General features: G+C 39.5%; 1 protein-coding gene across 2 annotated transcripts in view; it reads right to left on the bottom strand.

Moving 5' to 3' along the window:
- ZFYVE26 (zinc finger FYVE-type containing 26) overlaps positions 1 to 12,749 on the bottom strand; it is a 273,412-nt gene that overhangs the window by 193,326 nt on the left and 67,337 nt on the right. For both annotated transcript variants that reach the window (XM_030215525.1, XM_030215526.1), the window contains exons 16-18: positions 6,179 to 6,298; positions 4,468 to 4,632; positions 725 to 952 (exon numbers count right to left, since the gene is read on the bottom strand). In XM_030215525.1, the coding sequence (XP_030071385.1) occupies positions 725 to 952; positions 4,468 to 4,632; positions 6,179 to 6,298 (513 nt within the window). The remainder of the gene's footprint in view (positions 1 to 724; positions 953 to 4,467; positions 4,633 to 6,178; positions 6,299 to 12,749) is intronic.

Below are 12,749 nucleotides of genomic sequence, written 5' to 3'. Positions count from 1 at the left end.
AGCTGGACCATGCAGGTCTTTATCTGCCATCATTTACTATGTTACTATGCAGATGTGGGAAAGGGAAGAAGGATGGGCCACCTGCAAGGCAGGAGAGGAGAGGGAGTCAAGAGAAAAGGATGGGGGAGGGCTAGTAGGAGGGGGGCAGGGAAGCAGGAAAAGAACATAATAGCCATACTGGATCAAACCAATGGTCCATCTAGTTCAATACCCTGCTTCCAACAGTGGCCAATCCAGGTTACAAGTGCCTGGCAGAAACCCAATTAGTAGCAACATTCCATGCTATTTTAAAACTGTATTGTGTGTTTACTCAGGTTCCTTTCCCATAATATTACATTGCCTTTAAAGATCAGAAACCATTCATAACAGGGTAAAAATCGGGGGAGGGGCAAAAACCTTTTATATCACTGTAGGAGAGAGCAAGTTCTTAATACTTTTACCTATGAGATGGAGACTTGCTATGGTACAGAAAATTAAACAAAGGGTTTCACTTCTGAACTCAAATATATCCATGTAAAATACTCATTTGCTCTCTACAATAGTCATTTCTATGCTTCTAGGACCATTTTTTTCAGAGAGGTTAGCAGCTTGCAAGGTTCCCCCCCCCCCCCCCCCTCCCCATTTTTCTAGATAATTTTTTCTTCTTGAGAAAGGCAAGGCATCTCACTAGGTAAAAGAAGCTGCAATAATTTAACACAATTTTTCACTTTTAATTAGCTCTTACCAGATTCTGCAGTCAAGCTTCGTATAAGAACTGCTGCTAAAGTATTAATGTAGTCAAAAAAGCTTCGCACATAGTCAGGCCTAACATCCTGGTCTTTCATTGTCTGCATGGACTGGTCCAAGTTTTTCAGGAGGAGTTTCATTTGTGAACGAACCGGATGAGCTTGTAAATCATGTGGTTTCAGAGATGCCTGCTCTACCAAGGAAGCAATGAGATTCCCCTTTGGCTCTGTTAAAAACACCCACACACACAAACAGGTATGATTGCTGGAATGCAGAAATACTGTAATTTATTCATACATATTAAGATGCATAACAAACTCATGAACGTATAGTATTGTACGGTATGCTGAGACTCATTACAACCAACCCCAGGAAAAAAATAAAATAGCATGCCTTTTCAGAGCAAACTCCACTTAACATGTTCCTAAGCTTTAAAGGAACCCAGAGGTAAATTTAAAAGAACACCAGTTTTGCTGAACCTTATGTTTAAGCAGGACAAACATAAAAATGGAGTTAGACTTGTTCTCCTTTGTTTTCTACCCCACTTCAAAAATGATTGTTTGCCCACAACTGACAACACAAAGATGCAGTTTCCATTCCTGATACCAAGCCAGTAGTCGTCAACTAGTGTTTGTGGACCCCAAGAAGGTCTTGTTTTTAGGATATATCCACAGTCAATATACAGGAGAAATACATATTTAAATATACTTTGGTTATGCTGAAAATCAGGCCTGCACAAGGCCACATGGACCAGACTTGAACCAATGTATATATCATTTGTAGCTCTCCCCACTCTAAATACACTTCATCACTAAAGGCCTACTAGCAAAACCTAAATAAATGTCCAAATTAATTATTGTGAAATTGTACACTAGTTGATGATTTGCAGGTTTTAACAAGACAATGTTTTATTTTTAACACATCAATGCAGTTACTAACCATACCTTAGACATTTGACGACTGGTGGCATCAAAGCCACCACTGGCACCGTTTCAATGGGAAAAGCTATCTACTTTCCAATATGTGTGGGATAGGTAGACTGCAAGAAAAGTGGATGCTAACAAATATAGGAGGGAGAGGGGGGAGACAGAGTGCACACCAGCTAAGCTAGGGAACTGAGGCAGAGAGGTGAAACAGCAAGAGTGTGCACCAAACACCTATAAGCTACAAACATCCTATTCATTTCTCAATGGAACTGTGTGAAAAGTTTCTGTAATGACTGGATGTGTATCGTATATTCTTTTTAGTTATCGTTGTATCCATGTAACACCCTGTCAAGAGACTTTCCTTGCACACATTAAAGCAGTTTGCAATGCAATAATGCAAAGTAAGAAAAAAGAAAATGCATAATAAGACAGGACATTAGAGAAAGGAACTTGAGTTTGCAGTTCAAAAGCCAAAAAGAAACAGTAGGAACAGATATAAACATGCCTTGAGAGTTCAACTATCTCAGAATTAAAGAGAACAGCCTGAGCTATTCTTTGAATAAAAGATAAGAGCTCTTCTAAATGAGATGGCCAAGTGGTAATCATCCCTGGGGAGATCAGAATAATGCTCTTCAGTTCCCAATTCTCCAGATCCATGTGTCCCCCCCCCCAACCAAGACAGTTCAAGTAGAATTTTAAAATTAAAACTATATGTAAAGTTCAAATGGATCCAACACTAGTTTCATGGTTTATAAGGCCTTAGAATTAGCTTTGGTCATTGTGGAGAAGTATCTCTCTTCAAAGCTGAGCGGCTGCTACTGGGTGTGGTCAGGGCTCTTGCAGGATCTTCTTAAAAAAAACAAACTACTTTTGGTGTCTGGCCTCTCATTGCTGATGCATAGATCACAAAAACCAGTTCAATTCACTCTATTGTTGGTTTCAAGTGTTTGGCATCAGCATGCAAATCTATTTTAGATGCAGACATATTTTCAGGGATCCTTCTGTTCAATTCTCCCAAAGTCTTGGAGGCCAACACCAAAGTGGGCTCAGTAGGTGAGGAGAGGCCTATCTCCTGGGTAGCAGAGACGTAAGTAGTCGTGGTAGATAACTGGAATCTTGTGGTTTTTGTCAAAGTCTTGGAGGACAGGCTACACTCCTGACTTGGTTGCTTGGGATGTGGATCTACAACAATCACAACCTCGGCACTATCAGTACCTTACACCAATGCTTTGAAGAAACAAAGTGCAAATAGGCATTATTAAAAAAAAAATGAATAAATCAGAGAATATCATAATGCCTCAGTATCGTTGACTATTGTGTTCAGTTCTGATGCTTTATCTCAAAAAAAGATATAGCCAAACTAGAAAATGAACAGAAAAGAGCAACAAAAATCATAGAAGGGATGGAAAGGCTAACCAGGTTTTGCTTGGGAATGAACTTTGAGGTGGGGGTTAATAAGCAGGGTGAACAGGCAGACAGCGTGCTGTTATTTACCATTTCAAGTATGCTCCATTGAAGCTAACAGGTACCAAATTTAAAACAAAATCAGAGGAAGCTTTTTTTCATTCAATGCACAAATCAAGCTGTGAAACCTGTTGCCAGAAGATGTGGTTCAGGCATCTAGCAAAGCTGAGTTTAGACCATTATCAGCCAGGTAGAAATCAGAAAAGCCACCACTTAACCCTAAGAGTGTGCAACAATGAATGGATCTACTCTTTGGAATCCTGCCAAATATTTGTGTCCTGGATTGGCCACTGTTGAAGACAGGACACTTGTCTGACTCAGGATGGCATATTTCAGATGCTTGGTGCTGTGACTCCTTGAACCAAAGGAAATCTCCTTCAGTGCTGAATGACGGAAGCACATCATTTTCTACTCCTAGTTCAATCTGGAGGCAGGCTGTGGTTCCTTTGGTGCTGAAGTGTCTCCATCAGCTGGTACAGAAGCAATAAACAAGTTTCAAACAGCTGTTTTTGTGAGGGATATATTAAAGCTGCAGCAGGGGCAGCCATCACAGGATTATTTTTAATGGCATCTTCTTAGGTAAATAAGAAAAACTATGAGGTATGAAAGGAAAAGGAAGTACATGCAAACACACTGAGAATTTATGAGAAAAAAAATGCTGAAAAAAAGACAGCAGTATCATTACGAAAACATATCCAAACTCTCCATGGAGAGAACACAAGACCAAGGAAGACCACAAATGCCCAGAAAAGTATATTGGATTATGTCACCCACTTATATGGCTCATCATCCTGTTTGTCCCTTGAAGGATATCTAACAAAGAACCAAAACCAGGAAACGCACAAGATAATTCCAAAACAAAATTTTCCAATATGCAATAACAACCAAAAACAGTAGGGGATATGATAGAACAAGATGTTTTGTAAATGGTTCCTCTCAGTTATCCAAGCTGTAGTGGAACACACCCTTGACTCCTCGGGAAATAAAGTGCAAAGAACAAGCCCAGGCAGACTCTCATTATGTGCCTGGATACATCCTAGAGTGAACCAAGTGCATAGTGCTGGTAGTGTCAAAGTGCAGTCACAAATCTAAAAAAAAAAAAACCACATCCACTACTGTCAATCTAGTGTCCCCAAATAAATTTGGCACAAGAAATTCAAAACGCAACTGCTCAGAAAGTTTACTTATCTGCAGTATAAATCAACCACCAGTTCACCCTTGAAGGAGGCAGATACTGTAAAAATTTCAAATCACATGCTAAAAGTGGCAGAATTCAGAAAGAAGGCTCTTAATGCCAGGCTTAGATTGATAAAGAAAATTTTGAGTTTTGGCTGCAACAAAGTGAACTTACCCAGAGAATCAATAGCTGATGTTAGTTTGTGAAGAATCTGACTGAGCTGCTGAGATAAAGTAATTTCACTAGCTATGCAGTCTTCTGTCAGGACTCTATAGCCACTCTGTAGAAGAGTTATAACGTTACATCTGGAATGGCTGTTTATCATCTCTTCTGTACCTTCTGCAAACAAACAGAAAAGAAATGGAAATCTTGCAAATAAATGTAGACTTCTAGGCAACAAAATAATGCCATGATTCGAGGAAATCCAAACAGAAAAGTGGGAGTGGATGAAAAAGATGAAAATAAGCACAAAAGAAAAAACAAAGAACTAAAATGATTCAGCCTCAAAAATAACAGTAGTTCTATATCCAGTAGGGAAAATTCTACCCAAGAAGCATGTGAGTGTGCATACGTGCGTGTATGTGTATAAGGGGGGCTGGGGTGAAGTTAAGAAGGGAGCCCCACCAATATGGCGGCAGAAGATGTGCACCATCTCCCACTGGCTTTCGCCAATGAAATTACATCATTTCACCCTCCCAGCAGCTGGAGAAGCAGATAAGCTCCTCACCTCTTGCTGCCAGGCACAAGTCATGCAACAACAATGGTGAAAGCATATGGCTGTTATCACAAGACTTCAAGCCCAGCAGCGGGAGGTGAGGAGCACTTCTCTGACTGCCAAAGAGTGTTCAGAGTATAAACATTAAAAGAACTGTGCCAAGTTTCCAAGTTCATATCGTTATGCTCTAACTACTATGCTATACTAACAATTTATTATTTACCATCTACGATAATATAAGGCAGTCTATATCAAAAAAACTTATTATTAGGTATTTTATATACCGCCTTTCACAGCAAATCAGAGCAGTGTATATCAATAAAAGCAAGAAAATAGAATGCCATCAATCAAAGGAAAACTTAGCATAGAAAGTCAAAGCAGCAGAGAATTGGGGGTGGGGGGGTGGGGTGATAAAAAAAAAAAAAAGAGATATGAGCAGTGAGTTAAGGTACCATCTAAATTTAAGAGGAAGGCGATTAAGAGGCTGGTTGAAGAATGCACGGTAAAAAGGAGAGTTTAAATTTATGCCTGGCATTCAGAGTTTATTCCTGGGAAAATTCTGCACAACTGCATAGCGCAGAATTTACATAGAATTCCTCACCAGTGCAGAACACACAAAATTCTGCATTTCTTGTGTACAGTTCTGCTAAGGAGCAGCCATCGGGTATGTCCTCAGACTTTCTCCCCCTCCCCTGCAAAGGACACATGGCAAGAGAACAAGGAGCGTGAGGAGGAAGTGAACTGCTGCACATTGGGTCACTTCCTACTCCTCTGCTGACTGTTTAGGTGAACCATGCAGGCCTCCCTACAGCTCTGCGGTTCATCTGAACAGTCCAGTCTAAGCCAGTGGAGGAGGAGGAGGAGGAGGAGGAAATGACCCAATGTGCAGCGGTTCACTTCCTCTTCCTCCTTCCACACAATCTGTGTGTGTGTGTCTGTGTGTGTATGGAGGGGTGGGGGTGGAGGGGAGAGAGAGAGCTGCTGATACCGTTTATGCAGAATTCTCCCAGGAGTAATAGTTCTGTGCTTTAATCACTACACCATGCTGCACGCAAGAAATGTTGAAGTAACAGACAATGAACTAGAGCCCAAAACCCATTTTTGTAACTTTTCACCTCAATACCAAAACATGAATGAAACACTGAAAAGTGGAATGAAAAAGCCAGTTACCTAATTTAGGTTGTCCTTGGGATGTGTTCAGATAGTTAAGAACTTTACTTATTTGTTGAAGAAATGATGGAAAGCCTTGAATGCCATAGGGATGGTTAAAAACTACATCAGTTCTGCAACCTGTAAAAATTTGAAACAAGAATTTGATTATCTGTAACTGCAAATGCATTTCTATTATAAGCACAAATATAAGCAACAACCACCACAGCCTGAGGCTTATTTAGAGCGCCAAATGTTTCTCCATTGTATAACTGCAACACCACACAGTTTTGTTCTAGATCTGGTCACAAGCCTTGAACACCCTTATTGATTCAGGGCCTCACAAGCTAAGTGATCAAGTTATACCATTAATCCTGGCTAACATATCGATGCACTATTGTACATCAAAACAGCAGCAGCACTGTACAGAGTAATGCTTCTGTTTTATTCAATAAACATAATATGACTTTGGTCAACATTTTGTGGCCAATTGGCCACATGATCTAAAACGTAAGAAGATGCAGTTGTAGTAATGGTGTATTTAGAACTGAAGTATATCTATTATATATCAGGTGAAATGTAAAATCGAGATAAATGTCTGCCTTACCCTGTACCTTTTTTGGTGGATAAATTCAGATGTTTGGGTAATGTGAACATTTTATGGATAATGCACTTTACCTGTAATGTTAGAACTGTATGAATGCTATTGTCACTCAAACTATAACCTGACTTTACCCACAAAAAATACTGCACAAAGTAAACATTAGCCCTAAGAATGAGGTCCAACAGGTGTGTACTATGAGGCTGCCTTGTCTTAAGGCAAAACATGATGTATGGAGCAAAGTAAAGGAAACTGGAGTGGAAAAGGTGAAGTAACAAATTGAAGGCATTGTTGATTCATTGAGTAGAGGAGTAGCCCAATGGTTTATGTAAGTATTTTATCATTTATATTCTGATTAAAACCAAAACAGATTAAAGTAAAAACACACATAAAATACAGTGCAAAGGGCTAAGAACCCAGGGAACTGGGTTCAATTCCCTCTGCAGATCCTTATGACCCTGGACGTCATTTAACCCTCCAAGGCCCCAGGTACAAAAATCTTAACATTGTGAGACTACTAGGGACAGAGAAAGTACCTGTATATAATATGCAAACTACTTTGATTGCACCGCAGAAAGGCTGTATATCAAATGCATAACCCTTACCCTTACTTGTCCACATTCAATACTATTGATCTCTCCTGGTGACTTACTAGTAGCATCTTCATTTGGGCTGGAGCAATTCATCATTTTCTTCTCAAGTACATGAAGCATTTAACTGCTTAAACTCTTCCTCCTGTCCTTTAAATCTTTGTTCTACAATAGTGTTAAAATTGCTAAAGGATGACATTGTTGAACCAGTGGTTTGTTTAGTTAATAAATCTTTTTTCAGGAGGAGTTTTTCCAAACTTGCTTAAACTATGCATCCATTCACCCACTACTGAAAAATGAAAAACTACATGCAACTACCAGAAACTAATCACCCAATTTGTTTTTGGCAAAGCTATTGGAAAAATTGTTTCAGCTAGATTTTCTTGCATAAAACTCTTGAGGAATATCAGTTCAGTTTCAGACCAAAGCACTCCACTAAGACATGACAGATATCTGTATTTGATACTGTCCGAGCAGGTTTGATCATGGCACCCGGTATCTTATGGTTACGTTGGAATATTACAATCACTTTGACACTGTTCATTACGATCTGCTCCTGGACAGTATCAAATTACTTGGGAGTATGGGTAATGAGCTGTAATGGTTCAAATCACTGTCAGTTCCAGATACAACAAAGTTGCAATTACTCCACCTGGAAAGAACTATCTACTGTAGTACTTCAGGGTTTGGCTTTTTCAGCCTTATTTAATATCTGTAAGATTCCTACTTGCCAACCACTGTCCTGCCTCTAGGTGTGCATTATAAGCTTTAGGCTGACAACATACAATTTTTCTTCCCTTTTTCACTGCACCAGACTTTCTGAACATTTGTTAGTATCAATCAAAACATAGAAGGATGCAAACTGGTTTCAGTTGATGTGTCATAAATTCAAGTATTACTCCTCTCTGGACAATTATCTATGCTTCATGAAAAAACATTTATTAATGGTATTGAGATACCGACTCTCATAGAAGTACACTATCTAGATGTTTTGATTGACTCCACTTTATATTTACATCCACATAATAGAAGTATTAATTTATAGAAAACATTGTGAATAAGGGATCTACTACTACCTAAAAATTTCAAGAACAAAAAACCTAGAGCATCACAATATTAGATTTTGACTAATGCAATTCAATATATTTAGAGTTTCCATCTTAATTGCTACGCTCCTTATCAGTAGTTCAAAATACAGCTGCTCGACTTATCAGGGCTTAAAAAAATTTGATCCTATCGTCCAGTTTTACAAAAACTACACAGGCTTCCAATTTCCTGGCACATTTAATTTAAAGTATCAACTTTAATTCATAAAGCCATAAATGATGATGCACCATTGTCTACTAAAACTTCTCTACGAATTTACCGCCATCCTTGTACACCGAAATGAGCAAAGAAACTTTTGCTAGATGATCTATCAGTCCTCCAGATCAGGGTGGATTAATACCACACCTCAATATTCTACACTGCTGGTCCATTGCTTTAGAATGCATTTCTCTTTGAATTATGTAGTATTAACAATGCTGTTCTTTTCAGGAATACAAAGGTTGACACAGCAAAAGAGGAAGCCTTGAAATAGCCCATCTGGTGAAACATGAATTCATGTCGGCACCAACTCCCCTCTGCACTTAAAGGTAAGTAACTCTGTGGTTCATATTTTGAGCTGAAGATGATTTTTAAATTAATATTTGATATAAAATTTTGAAAAAATTGAAAAAAAAAGATTAGAAGTTTGTAAATGAATGAAGTAGAAGAAGTTAATTATATTAGGATGACTGGATCGATGAAGACACTAGTCCCCCTATTTACTAAGCCGCATTAGTAGCTGCAACGCAGCAACACTGACACATCCTATTCAAAGTGAATGGGCTGTGTTGGCATTACCGCACCAGTAGCCGCTAGCGCAGCTTAGTAAACAGGGGGTTAGGTGAAATGCATCTTCTCTGGGGGGGGGGGGGGGGGGGGGGGGGGAGAGCAGATAGTCCATACCTTAAAACAAAGTTATACTAAATGTTGTAGTACTGGATGCTACAGGAGTAGTTTGGTTCTTTTCAGAACAGCTTAAAGGTTATTGAAATGCTTTACTAAATAAATAACCACCTGTCCGAATACTACTGCTGCTGTTTTATCATTATTTTAGTTTCCAATTTTATATGCGACTTTGATGATGTGGAGGCATATATATTTTCAAAGCACTTAGACTTACAAAATTATATAGTAACCTATGGAATTTTGTAAGTATAAGTGCTTTCAAAATGAGCCCAATAATAACCTATGGAATTGTGTAAGTCTAACTGCTTTGATAATGAGCCCCATGGTTTATAGATGTTTTCTTACACATCGTACAATCTCATGACATTTATTTTCTAGATGGTTTGTTGTTACCTGCCTAGAATGGGAGATAGCATGGGCTGCATATTTTTTAAAATAAATAAAACAAACAAAAAAAATATAACCAATTTGATTCCATTTTCACATGTAATGAATCTGTTTACCAGCATCATAAGAAACTATTATATTTTTTTCATATTTTTGCTTTGTTTTCTCATTTTCACTTATATCTATCGTACTTTAGCATTACTATAACATTACAGACACTCTTCACTGTGTTTGAAACCATCACTTATCACTAACCTATCACAGTTTTTTAATAGTTTGGCAGCGCGTTCTCTTTTTGATAAGTGACACTTACTTTACTTGCGCTGTAGACAGATTTATGTATTTTGTTCCTATTTTTGATTTCTATACTTACGTGTCACAAATCTTTTCACTTTATACATCCCGTTACTTTCACATTACCATTAATATTTCACACTATCGGTGTTAGAAGAACATTGGTATAAATTATTAAATTATCATGATGTCACCTGATGGTTTGTGCTACTTTGTACATAAGTACATAAGTAATGCCATACTGGGAACAAACCAAGGGTCCATCGAGCCCAGCATCTTGTCCACGACAGCGGCCAATCCAGGCCAAGGGCACCTGGCAAGCTTCCCAAACGTACAAACATTCTATACATGTTATTCCTGGGATTTTGGATTTTTCCAAGTCCGTCTAGTAGCGGTTTATGGACTTTTCCTTTAGGAAACAGTCCAACCCCTTTTTAAACTCTGCTAAGCTAACTGCCTTCACCACATTTTCCCGCAATGAATTCCAGAGTTTAATTACACGTTGGGTGAAGAAACATTTTCTCCGATTTGTTTTAAATTTACTACACTGTAGTTTAATCGCATGTCCCCTAGTCCTAGTATTTTTGGAAAGCGTGAACAGATGCTTCACATCCACCTGTTCCACTCCACTCATTATTTTATATACCTCTATCATGTCTCCCCTCAGCCGTCTCTTCTCCAAGCTGAATAGCCCTAGCCTCCTTAGTCTTTCTTCATAGGGAAGTCGTCCCATCCCCGCTATCATTTTAGTCGCCCTTCGCTGCACCTTTTCCAATTCTACTATATCTTTCTTGAGATGCGGCGACCAGAATTGAACACAATACTCAAGGTGCGGTCGCACCATGGAGCGATACAACGGCATTATAACATCCTCACACCTGTTTTCCATACCTTTCCTAATAATACCCAACATTCTATTCGCTTTCCTAGCCGCAGCAGCACATTGAGCAGAAGGTTTCAGTGTGTTATCGACGACGACACCCAGATCCCTTTCTTGGTCCGTAACTCCTAACGTGGAACCTTGCATGTCGTAGCTATAATTCGGGTTCTTTTTTCCCACATGCATCACCTTGCACTTGCTCACATTAAACGTCATCTGCCATTTAGCCGCCCAGTCTCCCAGTCTCGTAAGGTCCTCTTGTAATTTTTCACAATCCTGTTGCGAGTTAACGACTTTGAATAACTTTGTGTCATCAGCAAATTTAATTACCTCGCTAGTTACTCCCATCTCTAAATCATTTATAAATATATTAAAAAGCAGCGGTCCTAGCACAGACCCCTGAGGAACCCCACTAACTACCCTTCTCCATTGTGAATACTGCCCATTTAACCCCACTCTCTGTTTCCTATCCTTCAACCAGTTTTTAATCCACAATAGGACATTTCCTCCTATCCCATGACCCTCCAATTTCCTCTGTAGCCTTTCATGAGGTACCTTGTCAAACGCCTTTTGAAAATCCAGATACACAATATCAACCGGCTCCCCTTTGTCCACATGTTTCTTTACTCCTTCAAAGAATTGAAGTAAATTGGTCAGGCAAGATTTCCCCACACAAAAGCCATGCTGACTCGGTCTCAGTAATCCATGTCCTCGGATGTGCTCTGTAATTTTGTTTTTAATAATAGCCTCTACCATTTTCCCCGGCACCGACATCAGACTCACCAGTCTATAATTTCCCGGATCTTCCCTGGAGCCTTTTTAAAAAATGGGCGTTACATTGGCCACCCTCCAATCTTCCGGTACCACGCTCGATTTTAAGGATAAGTTGCATATCACTAGCAGTAGCTCCGCAAGCTCATTTTTCAGTTCTATCAGTACTCTAGGATGAATACCATCCGGTCCAGGAGATTTGCTACTCTTCAGTTTGCCGAACTGCCCCATTACGTCCTCCAGGTTTACCGTGAAGTCAGTAAGTTTCTCCGACTCGTCCGCTTGAAATACCATTTCCGACACCGGTATCCCACCCAAATCTTCCTCGGTGAAGACCGAAGCAAAGAATTCATTCAGTCTCTCCGCTACGTCTTTGTCTTCCTTGATCACCCCTTTTACCCCTCAGTCATCCAGCGGCCCAACCGATTCTTTTGTGGGCTTCCTGCTTTTAATATACTGAAAAATTTTTTTACTATGTGTTTTTGCCTCTAATGCTATCTTTTTTTCGTAATCCCTCTTGGCCTTCTTTATCTGCGCCTTGCATTTGCTTTGACACTCCTTATGCTGCTTCTTGTTATTTTCAGACGGTTCCTTCTTCCATTTTCTGAAGGCGTTTCTTTTAGCCCTAATAGCTTCCTTCACCTCACTTTTCAACCAGGCCGGCTGTCTTTTGGAGTTCCGTCTTTCTTTTCTAATTCGCGGAATATGTATGGCCTGGGCCTCCAGGATGGTATTTTTGAACAGCATCCACGCCTGTTGTACAGTTTTTACTCTCTCAGTTGCCCCCCTAAGTTTTTTTTTTTACCGTTCTTCTCATTTCATCATAGTCTCCTTTTTTAAAGTTAAACGCTAACGTATTTGACTTTCTGTGTACAGTTACTTCAAGGTCGATATCAAAACTGATCATATTATGGTCACTGTTATCAAGCGGCCCCAGTACCATAACGTCCCTCACCAGATCATGCGCTCCACTAAGGACCAAGTCTAGAATTTTTCCTTCTCTCGTCGGCTCCTGCATCAGTTGCTCCATAAAGCTGTCCTTGATTTCATCAAGGAATTGTATCTCTGTAGCGTGTC

The sequence above is a fragment of the Microcaecilia unicolor genome, chromosome 9 (genome assembly GCF_901765095.1).
Source record: "Microcaecilia unicolor chromosome 9, aMicUni1.1, whole genome shotgun sequence".
Lineage (NCBI taxonomy): Eukaryota > Metazoa > Chordata > Amphibia > Gymnophiona > Siphonopidae > Microcaecilia > Microcaecilia unicolor.
Note: the sequence above shows the minus strand (reverse complement) of the source record. Positions and strands in the feature narration are given on the sequence as shown.